Source organism: Lacerta agilis, chromosome 13 (genome assembly GCF_009819535.1).
Source record: "Lacerta agilis isolate rLacAgi1 chromosome 13, rLacAgi1.pri, whole genome shotgun sequence".
NCBI lineage: Eukaryota > Metazoa > Chordata > Lepidosauria > Squamata > Lacertidae > Lacerta > Lacerta agilis.
The window spans coordinates 29,850,814-29,864,496 of NC_046324.1; the positions used below are offsets into that span (position 1 = coordinate 29,850,814).

A 13,683-nucleotide genomic window follows, 5' to 3' on the forward strand; every position below is an offset into this window, starting at 1 on the left:
CTTGTCTCCTTAAACCTACTTTGTTCTTCTCCTCCATATTTAATATCTTCCAGAGATATCTTCCAGAAGTAGAACTGAACTTAGTTTCTTTTTCAAAATAATCTTTTATCAAATTTGCTGTGGAATATTGTCCAGATATTAAGCACCTCTATGGTACCTGACAACATTTAGAAGCTAACATGCAAAAGACACTGTCCAATTGCAAACATGTAATAGTATGTAGAGGCCAGTAATATTTGATAGCTGGCATGTGATCATAGCATTTGAGAGATAATGTGAAATGGCATTTAATACTTCACAGATGACAGCTTGATGAGATGTCATGCATGCCCATACAATCAAGAGACACCAGACTAAGTTTTGTTTAATGTCAAAACACGATTTCAGACTTTTTGAGTGACAATTTCATTGCAGCTCATTTTCACTCAGGCTTGGCGATGCCTTGTTGCAGTTTTACCCAAACCTGCTGCCCTTCAGCTGTTTAACACTACAACTCCCATCAACCCCAGCCAAGCATGGCTGTGTTCCAATCAGCCATGGTATCCTACCTGCTTGCTGTATGGGGCTGATGGGAGTTGTAGTCCAAAACAACTGGTTCATAAATAAGGCTGCACTAATTCCTGGTGGCGCTGTGGGTTAAACCACTGAGCCTAGGGCTTGCTGATCAGAAGGTCGGCAGTTCGAATCCCCGCGATGGGGTGACCACCCCCCACCGCCAACACATTTAGCAACTTGTGGGTCAGTCTCACTCAAAGGTCATTGCACCAGCGACACCACTTTTGCTACGTGTGTCTACACTGTATGCCACGCATCCCTAAACTCAGCCCAGTGGTCAGGGATGATGGGAATTGTAGTCCCAAAACATCTGGAGGGCTGAGTTTGGGGATGCCTGCTGTATGCTATACTCGTTCTATATTCGTCTAAGTGTTATAGATACCCCCCAAGGGGAGTTCTATTTCATCCAGGTCACACATATTCTCAGTTAGAGATCTGCAGCGTCTGCACCCACAAGACGACAATTCCCAGCGAAAAGAAATAGCTATAAATAGATACCAGTATACGCGCACTGTAAATATGTCCTGAGAAAGTGTGTCTATATTCCAGACTGGGTTTAGGAAGGGGGGGGGGGTTGGAGGGGTTTGAAGGTCTCCTGCCTTACAGTGAAGACTAACTTATTTTTTAACTCATCATTTAAAAGCCGAGTGTCATGCAATAGATTTCATGCGGTTTTCAATTCGTGCTCTGCGGGCGACCGCAAGGAAAATGAGCGACTTGGCGAGCTAGGGCTCGGGGTGTCCGCAGAGCACAAGATTCCCCCTCCAAAGGACACGTCCGTCCAAGAGCAGCTGCAAGAGGATCCTCACCGAAAAAGGCGCTTTTTTAATAATAACTTTTAACAAGATAACGCTGCTCCAAACCCTGCAATGTTAAGGGGAGGCGACGCTTCCTTCTGCTGCGGCTCCACTTACCCGATCGGAGCCTCAAGAACAACACAGCGGCTGCGGCAGCGGCGCCGATCCTCCCTCCGCCCCCGCAGACCATGGTCCAAGGCGGAGGCTGCAACCAGGCACCCTCCGCGCCCCCTTACACAAGCACCGGCCGGGCGATCTGTTTGGTGCAGATGCCTTCCAGCCCCTTTCCCTTTGGCCCCTGACCCGCATCAGCCAGCCAATCGCTTCCCCGGACTCTGAGCCGGGCGGGGCGTTTATATGTTTGGAGGACAGGCAGGCGTCCTTGCAAAAAAGAAGGCGGCGAGACGGGCGCAGTGGAGCGGCGGCAATTTCCCTTTAGGGATGCAGCCCACCCTGGTGGGGATGTGTGACTGTGAAAGGTAAGCGGGATTGCAGCGGGCGACTCTCGCTTAGAAAATAGTAAGACCGCCCTTGCAGAAGTACAGTATCTGACGGCGGAGGCGGCAAAGGGTAAACGGTTGAGCTAGGCCTTGCTAGGGTTATAACGAGTCTTTGAGCGCACGCAGAGTGCCCCTGTTTAGGGAAGTAGATCTCTTAGGTGATGAAACAAGGCTTGCCCAAACACCCAGAATATTTCAGGGCCTGGAACATTTAAAATGATTAGTGCATTTGAGAAAGGGCAGAATGCACAGAATCTTAGCCAGCTGCTATTTGTGTGGGCAGGGGGACTCGAGGGACAGAATATTTTTTTCTTATTGTGACTATTATACATGGGTTTAGTGAAGTGGGGACAGCGAGGGGCAGCTGCCCCCCAATAAATAAAAATCAATAAAAATACATAACAAACTATGGTCCTGCCCCCCAACAATAGGCCTGCCCCCCTAACAAAAATAATGGCTACGCTCATGCTATTATATTTGGAGATGTTCTAGTTCTTGTTTAGGATCTGTGACTGACAAACTGATGCCAGGTGACAGGAATCTGAGCTGGATAGCCATAAAACAGGGAGTCCCGAGCTTTCACCCATGTTCCTGCACTTACAATAAATTAGTGAATATTACAGTCTGATTTGCTAAGCTATGATGTGAATGAGCAAGTGTGCTGGTGCAGTGAGAAAATCGTGCCTGCCTTGCTCCTCCTGTTCCTGTCGTGCCATCACTTTGTGTAATGTTTGAACCTGGGATGATGATTTGTCTCACTTCAAGCAAACTGTAACCAATGTGTTTTTTGCTAACTGCTCATAGATTGTTTGAGGGAAACGCCACAAGCCTGAGTTCGGATGTCATGCTAAGCCACACCATGTCTTAGGTAGTATGTTGGGGGAGTAGTTAAGTGGCCAGGATTTTCTCACTGTGGACTGAATTCTTGCTCATTCATGCTAAACTATAGTTTGGCTTAGTATTATGTGTGAATGAGGCTAATGCATTGTGAAAGTACAAAGAATGGGCTTGACAGCTGTATTTAGAATTTCTGGTAGCAAAAGAAGCTGAATGGGAAGGGAATGTATGAATGTTACCCACAGATCTTTGCTTTTTTCTCCCCAAGCTGAGAAGCAAGCAGCCAGATTGAAGTGAAGAAATTGCGTCTGTTGCAACGAAGTTCTAGCTGCCCTACTCAGAGCTCATTGTCCTGCAGAAGTATAATTGTTGAGAGGGGAAATGACTTCTTCAAAGCCTTTGGCCAGGTTCTGGGAGTGGGGCAAGAACATAATCTGTGTGGGGAGGAATTATGCAGAGCATGCCAAAGAGTTGAAGAACACCCTCCCAACTGAGCCGCTCTTCTTTCTCAAGCCATCATCCGCCTATGTCAGGGAAGGCTCTCCCATCATCCAACCCTACTACTGTAATAAGCTGCACCATGAAGTGGAACTTGGGGTGGTGATCGGGAAGAGAGCCCAGGCAGTTTCCCAGAAAATAGCAATGGACCATGTGGCAGGCTATGCCCTCTGCTTGGACATGACAGCCAGGGATACCCAAGAAGAATGCAAGAAGAAAGGGCTTCCTTGGACATTGGCCAAAGGGTTCAATACCTCCTGTCCAGTCAGTGACTTTGTGCCCAAAGAGAAAGTCCCAGATCCACACCGGTTGAAGATCTGGCTAAAGGTAAATGGGGAGATGCGGCAAGAAGGAGATACATCAGACATGATCTTCTCTATCCCCTACATCATCAGCTACATCAGTGGAATTGTCACACTGGAAGAAGGGGATGTCATCCTAACAGGAAGCCCAAAAGGGGTTTCTGCTGTGCAAGAGAATGATGAAATAGAAGCTGGGATCCAGGGGGTGCTGAGCATGCGGTTTCAAGTAGTTCAGCAGAAATGCCGGCCTTGATAGGGGATGTTTCCTTTTACCTTAAGAGCAGATTCAAACTGTAGAGCAAAGGAGCACTAGACTATTCCTTTCCTGTGGGACAGGAGAGACTGGGATCTTAGATTATCCTTATATAGCAACCAAGTAAAATTGGCTTTCCCCTCATTCAGGTTTTAGCTTCTTCCACATTGACAGAGTGGGAGAAGGGCTGAGAGCACATCTTGTTGGGCACTTAATATATTCACAGTGTTCAGGCATTACACTTAAGCCCTAGCATAAGAAGGACAAGTCACAACAAGCCTCAGGCTTGTACACTCTTTGCTCTCCTCTTTGGTTTTGGTGCAGCAACAAGTAGCTCACTTTCAGATTAGAAGATTAACGACAGTTTGCTGTCATCTAGACCCCCCCAAACTGTGGTTAATCTTAACTGTGGTTTGTTGAAAAAAGCAAACTCCAAACCATAGGTTATGAAGCTGATTTTTTAAAAAACAAACAATAGTTAACATTAACATGTGGTTCAGACAACACACTAAACTATGGTTTGAAAGTGAAAGCTTCCTAATTATTGATGGACGTGCCATAGGAAGAGGGGGGAACATGCAAGCTTATACTCACTGTGGCTTATACTTGTCATCATAAATGATTGTGTAGCCTTTCTTATAAACTAAGTGTGGCCTTTCTGAAAAGCACAGCCAAAGAATGAAAGAATTATTCTTTTCTACCAGACTAGACTGCTTATATAGAGTTCAACAGGGAAAATTATATTAAAATAAACACACACAAAATAGAAATATGGTGAAATTTAGAATATATTTTGTAATGAAGTCTGATGCAACTGTATACTGAGGTGTAAATAAAACAAAACTTTTATCAACTTGCCTCATGTGACTGTTTTCTGTGAAATAAAAAAACTTGGCATTTATAGTGTTCAATGTACTTAATCTATTTTGTCTGAAATCCCACAGAACACAGTTCCTGCTTTTCATATAATATAAAATTAAAAGAAATAGGCTTGCAGAAAAAATAATTTCATAAGTATATTTTTCCTCAAATATGTTATACATGGAATGGAAACTTTGTTTTAGAGGGAATGTAGAAAGTATACCTAGGTCTCTTGAGTCAGACTAAGGCTGCCTTTGCCAGCCTTAGCTCCAACTGATGGGAGCTGGACACCAATTTGGTGAAGGATGGACTAAGGTAAACTCTTGCTTAAATGATAGTACACAGTTTTAAAACATGAAGCACACCTTTGCAATGAGAATGTAACACGCCCCCCCCCAAGATGTAAATTCACCATATTACAACAACTTAGACTCCTTTGAGCTGTTCTGAAGCTGGGCAAGGTAGGTCTTTTCCAGGCAGGTTTTGACTGGCCTCCACAGGATCTGCTAGTTTGCAAGAAAGCAAACTAACTCTCAGTCCGGTTCGTGAACTGGTCGAAAGAATAACCTATAGAAGTAAATTAGATTTAAAAACAAAACAAAACAAAAAAAATACAGTTTGCAAGAAGATAATGCAACTTTATATTAAGTTGGAACTACATATGTTGTGCAGTGGCAGTTTGAAGAAGATGGGCAGAAGAGGGCTATTAGTCCTTCTGACCTTTTCTCATGGAAAATCTTCACACACACACCAGCTACTTTCAACTTTATCTGCTCTGATGAGCAGTTACATGCAGGAATCTGTTCGTACCAGAAAATGTACAAGCTGACAATTCCCCCACCTGCCTCCCGCAAACTTGGTGTTGCCTCCTGCAAAACTTGCTGGATAAACTGATCTATATTATTGGCAATCATAGAAAATGCCTTCCTTTTTCAAATCTCAGTTCTTGATTCACTTAAAAACTTTGATAATGGATTCCTCAGAAGATGTTAATAGGGTGAGGGTTGTCATGGAGATTGCTGCTCATTCAGGTGTGTATTTCCTTATTTCTATACTTACTTTAAAATAAATTTTGCTTCGTTCTAGAAGAAGGTGCCATTTTAGGGCTGTTTTTTGAGCCTCTGTCAGAGTCTGGAACTCCTGGACCTAATGGAGTGACCACAACTTAATTGGTATGAAATGCACAGAATCATGAAGTGAAGCATGAGTCAAAAGGAATATGAGAGTTTTCAGAAGTGCATACATAGGTTCACAGCAAAACCAATCAAGCCCTGAAGGACCTTGAAAGATCAGTAAATTTATTGCAGCATAACTTTTTGGGGGCTAGAGTCTATTTCATCAGATGCAGTACTTGTGCAATGCATTAAACCTCAGGCTCTCGATAGGTGCTAAACACAACCTGAACCATAAACCTGAGTAGAAGAGATCTATTTCTAATACATTCTTACCGTGCAGCCTAAAGTTTCTTCAGCCACTGTGTCTGAGAGATTGCAAGAATGGAGAGTGCCTGTGTGGTCTGTCAAATCAACTAGTACATCAAAGCTGGCAAAGAGTAGTGTGGCATCTGAGGAGGAGACAAAGCTGCTACAGAAGGAGCATGAGTTTGTTCTTTCATTGACCACATAGTGGCACTTGCTACTGCAGAAAAAAAGAGGGCAAGATTTTAAATGAATTAATGTGTTTAGTTATTACGCATCTAACATACCTATTCATTATATCTGACGAAATTGTGTCATTGTTTTTAGAGTGTGTGTGAATGAGTTAGAGTTTGCTGAACTGATTTTATTGTCCTTAATACAAGTGTTTCTGTGTTTTTGTGTGTGTGTTTTTTACCATGTACACCACTTCAGTGGCTTTATGCTATTAAGTGGTCTATAATTTTGTTTAATAATAATAATATTGGTCTTTCCAAACATAGTCCTTGGGAATGCGATTGGGAATTTATTTCTTACCTGCATAAAAACTAATAGGCTTTTCTATTTCCAGCCAATTGTTTTTAACCACTACCTGTCCAATTATCTAAGAACAAGTTGCTTTTCACAAAGATACTACATACCATCTTTATACAGCTACCTGTAAATGTACTTTGCTTTACCAATTTTCTCTACTAGATGCAAATGAATCAAATCACTTTTGCTTTAACTAGTTTCCCCCCTTTATATACTCTGTACTGCCCAATAACAACAGTCCTCTGCAGTTGTTGTTGTTGGAATACTGCAACAACCTGTCCTGTGCCACCAACTACTAACCATGTACTCCTCAGCTTATCAGGATCACATCCATTGTGTTGAATCCAATGTGTTCCTCAAATTGGTGTTCTCCTGGTGTCTGACCATTGCGATTTGAGGGGAATCTTAGAACTGTAGAGCTGGAAGGGTGTACAAGGATTATCTAGTCCAACCCCATCAGTGCAGGAATCTTTTACCCAACATGGGGCTCAAACCCATGAGATTAAGGGTTTGCTGTACCAACTGAGTGCAGAATACTTCTTGGTAGAATCATAGAGTTGGAAGAGACCACAAGGGCCATCCAGTCCAACCCCCTGCCAAGCAGGAAACACCATCAAAGCATTCCTGACAGATGGCTGTCAAGCCTCCACTTAAAGACCTCCAAAGAAGGAGACTCCACCACACTCCTTGGCAGCAAATTCCGCTGTCGAACAGCTCTTACTGTCAGGAAGTTCTTCCTAATGTTTAGGTGGAATCTTCTTTCTTGTAGTTTGAATCCATTGCCCCGTGTCCGCTTCTCTGGAGCAGCAGAAAACAACCTTTCTCCCTCCTCTATATGACATCCTTTGATATATTTGAACATGGCTATCATATCACCCCTTAACCTTCTCTTCTCCAGGCTAAACATACCCAGCTCCCTAAGCCGTTCCTCATAAGGCATCGTTTCCAGGCCTTTGACCATTTTGGTTGCCCTCCTCTGGACACGTTCCAGCTTGTCAGTATCCTTCTTGAACTGTGGTGCCCAGAACTGGACACAGTATTCCAGGTGAGGTCTGACCAGAGCGGAATACAGTGGTACTATAACTTCCCTTGATCTAGATGCTATACTGCTATTGATGCAGCCCAGAATTGCATTGGCTTTTTTAGCTGCTTTTTTAGTGTATTTCAATTTCAATTGAAATACAACACTGGCCAGCAATAAAACTGCCATGGGAGGAGAAGATGGCCACAAATGCTTGAGGTGACCCATATTTTTGGCATTCCATTGGTTTTTTATATGCTCTCCCTTGATCTCTAGACCTGAGTCTCCTGTTTTAATAGATACATTGTTTTAATGGGTTTCTTTTAATTATGGATGGTTAAAATATTAATATCAATAATTAAGATTCCCAATAAAACAATGACATATTTTATTTTATAATGGAATAAGATTGTTTTATTGGGTATTTTAATCATTTGTATCTTAATGCTTGTGTAACTGGTTTTTACACTTTCTAAACCACCCAGAACCCTACTCTGTCATGAGGCAGTATAATAATTAAATTGTATGTTTTTTGTTGCATAATGTATAATATAGAATAGACATGCTATCTTTGCTCAAAGGCAAGAAAGAAGGATGATTGAAGAGCAAAGAATCTTTGGACATGCAAGTTAGATAAAGTTAGAGAACTTCAGAAAAGGCTTTGATGCTGAGTTAGGAGGAAAAAGTGGTTTGAGTTTTTCAAGCTGATTTGGAATGGGAGTGAGGAGCAGGATAAATGTCCAGGACACTTAATGAGGTGCTTACCATCTGTTTCGTATTATTTTAGTTGTCTCATTATCAATATTCAGCGTAGAAATGTAGGCAAAAATAATGCCACAGAAAGGTTCTGATTTTGCTTCATTTTGCAAAGCTTTAATCTTTAATTGCTCCACTGTATAAACGTCAACTATTGCCTGTACTGAAGATAACAGGAAAAAGAAGTAAGATTGTCTTTTAAAAAAGGGACTTGATCTGAAGCTTAAAGACAGAAAAAAAAACTTCCCACTGACTAGTGGACTTTGGACTTCAATAAATTATAGTTTACCATCAGAAAAAAGCATTTAAAATCATAATATTATGCCACTGGACAGAAAAGACTCTGTTATTCATTTGTATTATAACCAGAACAGTTAAACTTTAATTAATTTTTATGATTTCCCAGACTGAAGTCCTCTCTTTATTCTCTGAGCCATGATAGTTGAACACTTCCCTGTTTATAGCATACTTCCCAGTTAATAGCTCTCAGAATGGCACACAGCATCAAATGGATTGTACATGAGAACTTTTAACATACATTTGCCTCTGAAGTATGTGGCAATAACTTTGAATACATGCTGTCCGTAAAAAACCCAATAAACAAAAAAGTTATCCTGCATTCTGAGAACTGTTTGCATTTAGAAGGGTAAATCCAGAATTGAGGCCTTAAGCAATACATAGCAGTCTATCAGATTATTCAGATACTGTACCTGAATCTAGAACCATGGAAGGCACCACATTGAGTCCATCAACCTCACAAAAGGTATCTGAAGAAGTGTACATGCACACAAAAGCTCACACCAAGAAGAAACTTAGTTGGTCTCTAAGGTGCTGCTGGACAATTTTTTATTTTTTTAAAATATATTTCTATCAAATTAAAGGACTACTTGGTAAACACTCACCATTTATGGAATCTCTGAAATGATCGCCCATTTCATCATCCAAATCTAACATTTCTGCACTTTCTCTTATAAAGTTGTGTAGAACAATTGCTTCTGGTGTATCTTGAAACAAATATTTTTTAAAGCAGTATTAATAAAGGTAAGCTTGCATAATGCCTAAATAGTTTTAGCTAAATGGTTAGCTCCATGTATTTGGTTGATGTCTGCTACAGAAAAGACATTGCTGTAATTCTTTACACACAAGGCATTCGGTCCATTGATGTCAACAGGATTTACTTCTGAATTAACACATATAGGATTGTGTTGATAGAGATGAAACCTATAAGACCACCTTGTCGTAATGCAGGTGGTTGATCCATTTATGTATTTTCTTACACATATCTTCCACCTTTCTTCTGTCATAGACTCCAAGGTCAGACCCAGACCTGCTTAGCTTCAGCAAGGTGGTGGCCTCACGTGCCTTAAGATCATACATTGAGATAAAATGTATCCCAGAATTGTCTAATCTTTCTGGAAGTAGCCCTCCATTGTTATAAGCAGAGGTCTTTCCCAGTCATAATGTTATATCCTTTTTTTAATAAGGACATGTGGGACTGAAATTTATTTATTTATTAAGTAAGCAAGTTAAGTATACAACCATACCTTGGGTTGCATTTGCGATTTCGGGTTGCGCTCCGCGCTGAACCCAGAAGTACTGGAACAGGTTATTTCTGGGTTTTGGCGCATGCGCAGAAGCGCTAAATCACGCTTTGTGCATGCGCAGATGTGCCGAATCGTGCAGCGCACATGCACAGATGCGGTGCTTCAGGTTGCGGGCTTTTCATGTTGCGAACGGGCCTCCGGAATGGATCCCGTTTGCAACCAGAGGTACCACTGTACTGCCCTTCATTTGAGGATCACAGTGCAGTTTATAGTATAAAAACACAAATATACATAATAACAAAGGAGCAATACCCCATCCTAGATTAAAAGGCCATAGATTGTTTAATTAGGCAAAGGCCTGGGAGAAGAGGAATGTTTTTGTCTGGGACCTAAAGATATGTAATGAAGGTACGTATTTTGTATACAAATATTCATTTATATATAAGAGCATCATAAATGTGTATGGTGCCTTATAGAGGACAAGAGGACAGGGTACTAACCAGAATACTTGCAATCTATAATTCATCACAGGGAGAGACAACTGGGAGAAGAAGGAAATGGAAGCAGGGGTAAACAGGAACAGAAAATGTTTCTATTAAGTACTTAGTTTACAGCAGGGCATTGGGACTAGGAGTTCTACCAAAAGCTTTATATAAAAGATGGGTTTTGAAGGAAAAGTGGGAAGTGGGATCTCATTTTTTAGGAGGTAGCTCCAAGAGTGAGTGAATGAATAAAGGAGCAAATCTCCAGATGGCTGAGTAGTGTGAGGATGGTAATGACATAGAATGGACTAAATATGGGGAATAAAGGAAAATTAAAGAAAGCCAAGGCTTTGTGTCTGTTCAACAGGATGGATTGTAGTGTTGTCAATAGATAAGGATCATAGACTGAACACAGGTGAGGGTTTAGGAAGAAATAGAAGTTCAGATGGAACTTTTGAAATGTACAAAGAAGAAAAAAGAAAGTACTGATGGATATAGAGTTGGGCACTGCTAGTAAAACAGGTGGTATTAAACTATTGCCATAAATAAATTCAATGTTGCAAATGGGCAGGGAATTATTCTGTACATTTTAAACAAGTAGAACTACGTTTAAAGTTCTAAGCCATCATATTTTAATGTTCTAAGCTGCCCTGAATACCAACTTGGGAGAAAGATGGAATATAAATATATTAAATAAAGAGATAATTTTTCAATAAAAGCATTAGGGTAATATAAGGCATTCTATGACAATTTAACAAGGTTTTAGAATTGTGTCTTACCGGGATTAGTAGTAATGATGGATTTTGAGAGTACAGTTGCAACCATGCAATTTCTAAATTTGTCAAAATTTATTCTTACATCTGATGCAAATATTACTGGGAAGAAAAATATTATTTATTATTATTTTGTTATTACAGGAAAAGCTTTACACTAGCGAAAATACTATATATAAAAAACTGAGAAGTACCTGTTTCTCGTGGCATCCAGCTCTGTGCAAGCTGGATAGATTCATTGTCCCAGCTAGAAAAATAGTAGCATTCAATTAATACAAATGTTTATTTAAAATGTTAATATTTTCTATTTGTGTTGGTAGAATATATTGACACTCTTATATAAGGGCAGCTTCCAAATATTAAAATGATACAGTACAACGATATAAAAAGTAACAAATGTCATAGAATCATAGGGTTGGAAGGTACCCCAAGGATCATCTAGTCCAATGCCCTGCAATGCTGGAATCTCAACTGAAACATATGTGGCAGATGACCATCCAACCTCTGCTTAAAACCCTCCTAGGAAGGAGAGTCCACCACCTCTTGTGGAAGTTTATTCCACCGTCGAACAGCTCTTTCAGAAAGTTCTTCCTGAATTTAATCAGGGTCTCCTTTCTTGTAACTTGGATACATTGGTTCAGGTCCTAGCTGCATTCTGTATTAGTTGTAGTTTCTGAGTCACCTTCAAAGGTAGCCCCATGTAGAGCACATTGCAGTAGTTCATCAGGCCCTGGAGATATGAATTCATTTAAAGTAGCTCAGTGTTCCCTTACCATCACCTTGTCCCATACTTGCATTGTTCATTCTGTAATCACCAGGTTGGGCACTGCTTTTCCTTTGGTTTAAGCAAATTGTTAAACAGATACTGTATATCTTACTCTGCCTCTGAAAACAAGCAGTCACAAGCACTCAGGAAGGGAACTGCAGAACAAGTGTGGAGGTCCTATTTATAAGAGGTTGACACCTGGAGCAGGGAATCCCTTGTTTATGAGGCATATGCTGAACCCAGACTGTATAAGCATAAGAGCACAGGTCAAAACTATACAAAAAGCATCATGGCTGTGACCAAGTGGGTGAGTGACTAAGGGAAACTGAGCAAAATTATAATACTTGAGGATTCAAATATCAGACTTGCATAACAGCATAACAGCAGTTGCTCTGCACCTAATCAATTTACATTCTTAACTTACATTTCAGTTCTTGAAATGTTAACCTATATTTATGTGTTGAGTGTGTGCAACCAGAATAAAGCTTGTTTCAAAATTCAAATTCAAATCCCCACACATGCAGAAGCTTTCCATTCTCCTCTATGAAAATATATGTTCACAGAATGTTCACTAGCTGATAAAGACGAGAGCACCTTCTATGCTCATTGAGCTTTATCTGCATATTAGAACAGCAGGAGCACTTGCATATCACAACTACTAAATTGTGCCTTGTGGCTTCAGAACATGGAAATGTCACTTGGCCCAGACACAAGGACTGAAAAATTAAAAGCTCCTTTTCTATCCAGATTCTTCCCTCTCTGTCTAGGTAATCTGGTTTTTCTAAAAGAGCAGTGGTGTTTATTTAGTTTTCTCTTGAAAGAGAAATCTTAACCAGGGCTCCTCTTACATTCTTAATACAGTATTTGCTACACGTTCTCTAAGAAATTTTGAAGCATTTTTAATGTATAAAAGTCTTGATAATAAGCATTTATGCAAAGGTTAATCTATAGTTGCTACTTGACAATATGTTGCTTTGAACAGGAATTATCATCAATGGCCTGACTGACTAAATGGCTTCTTTTATTTCCTCATCTCCACATGACCTTTTGTAATTGATTTGCAGCTTTGTTTCACTCTGCCTCTCCTTAGGGGAGAAATTGTCAATAACTCACAGAAATGGGTAATATATTCAAGACCATTCTATTGGACAGCCTTGTATGTTATAGAAGTTAATGGATATTGCTGCCATTAAATATATGCTGCTGTATCATCAGAGACACCACACAATTAATAAGAAGCTTCAATTAATGATAGCAATATGTACTTACATTCAGTGTAGCCTCTTATTTTTTGTATTAATGGGTATAGTTGGATTGTGATTTAGAATACACCTTACCATATCATTGCAAAGGAAGACTCGGTTTCATCATACAGCCTTACTTCACATCTGTGACCCTTTCGTCTGTCCGAAGTGGTGAAGTACTTTGGTTCTCCAACCTTTGTAAAGTGAACAACAAATGATTTGCAATCTTCGACTTGCGCACACACCAACCTTGTCAAAAGCAATAGTGTATCCCCATATTTATGTCTCTGCTATCCACACCAGTGATGTCTGGTCTATTAGACTGCCTCACACTGCCCTCAGCCAGCTGCCACCTGACTCCCTTTGTGGTGTTATAGATTGGGGACCCCCCCAAACCCTAGAAATTAATAAATGGAAGAATTTTTGTTTTTGGAGTACTGAAGGGAAGAACTGGAGTCCAGTGGAAAAGTACCGGCTAAGCTTTCTTCCAAGCCAGTGCCTCACCTGGGATAGAGACATTAACATGACAAAGGTGTTGGTGGTTC

At 40.6% G+C, this 13,683-nt stretch overlaps 3 protein-coding genes across 8 annotated transcripts in view; 1 reads left to right on the plus strand and 2 right to left on the minus strand.

Moving 5' to 3' along the window:
• Window positions 1-5,749, minus strand: part of LOC117056735 (hydroxyacylglutathione hydrolase, mitochondrial) — a 26,228-nt gene extending 20,479 nt beyond the window's left edge. Inside the window, exon 1 of one of the 2 annotated variants that reach the window (XM_033167347.1) lies at window positions 5,663-5,749. Coding sequence is in view for 1 of the 2 variants with exons in the window: in XM_033167345.1 (XP_033023236.1) it covers window positions 1,470-1,542 (73 nt within the window). In the remaining variant the exon portion in view is untranslated. Of the gene's footprint in view, window positions 1-1,469; window positions 1,631-5,662 lie in introns of those variants that run through there. The other variant, XM_033167345.1, reaches the window with a different exon arrangement.
• Window positions 1,757-4,595, plus strand: FAHD1 (fumarylacetoacetate hydrolase domain containing 1). Its single transcript, XM_033167348.1, has 2 exons — window positions 1,757-1,831; window positions 2,958-4,595. The coding sequence occupies exon 2, from the start codon at window positions 3,071-3,073 to the stop codon at window positions 3,740-3,742; it is 672 nt and encodes a 223-aa protein (XP_033023239.1). The 5' UTR covers window positions 1,757-1,831; window positions 2,958-3,070; the 3' UTR covers window positions 3,743-4,595.
• MEIOB (meiosis specific with OB-fold) overlaps window positions 4,995-13,683 on the minus strand; it is a 23,859-nt gene continuing 15,170 nt past the window's right edge. For all 5 annotated transcript variants that reach the window (XM_033167338.1, XM_033167341.1, XM_033167342.1 and 2 more), the window contains exons 7-14: window positions 13,232-13,332; window positions 11,323-11,375; window positions 11,135-11,230; window positions 9,232-9,333; window positions 8,339-8,492; window positions 6,052-6,241; window positions 5,663-5,749; window positions 4,995-5,170 (exon numbers count right to left, since the gene is read on the minus strand). In XM_033167338.1, the coding sequence (XP_033023229.1) occupies window positions 5,030-5,170; window positions 5,663-5,749; window positions 6,052-6,241; window positions 8,339-8,492; window positions 9,232-9,333; window positions 11,135-11,230; window positions 11,323-11,375; window positions 13,232-13,332 (924 nt within the window). In that variant the 3' untranslated portion in view covers window positions 4,995-5,029. The remainder of the gene's footprint in view (window positions 5,171-5,662; window positions 5,750-6,051; window positions 6,242-8,338; window positions 8,493-9,231; window positions 9,334-11,134; window positions 11,231-11,322; window positions 11,376-13,231; window positions 13,333-13,683) is intronic.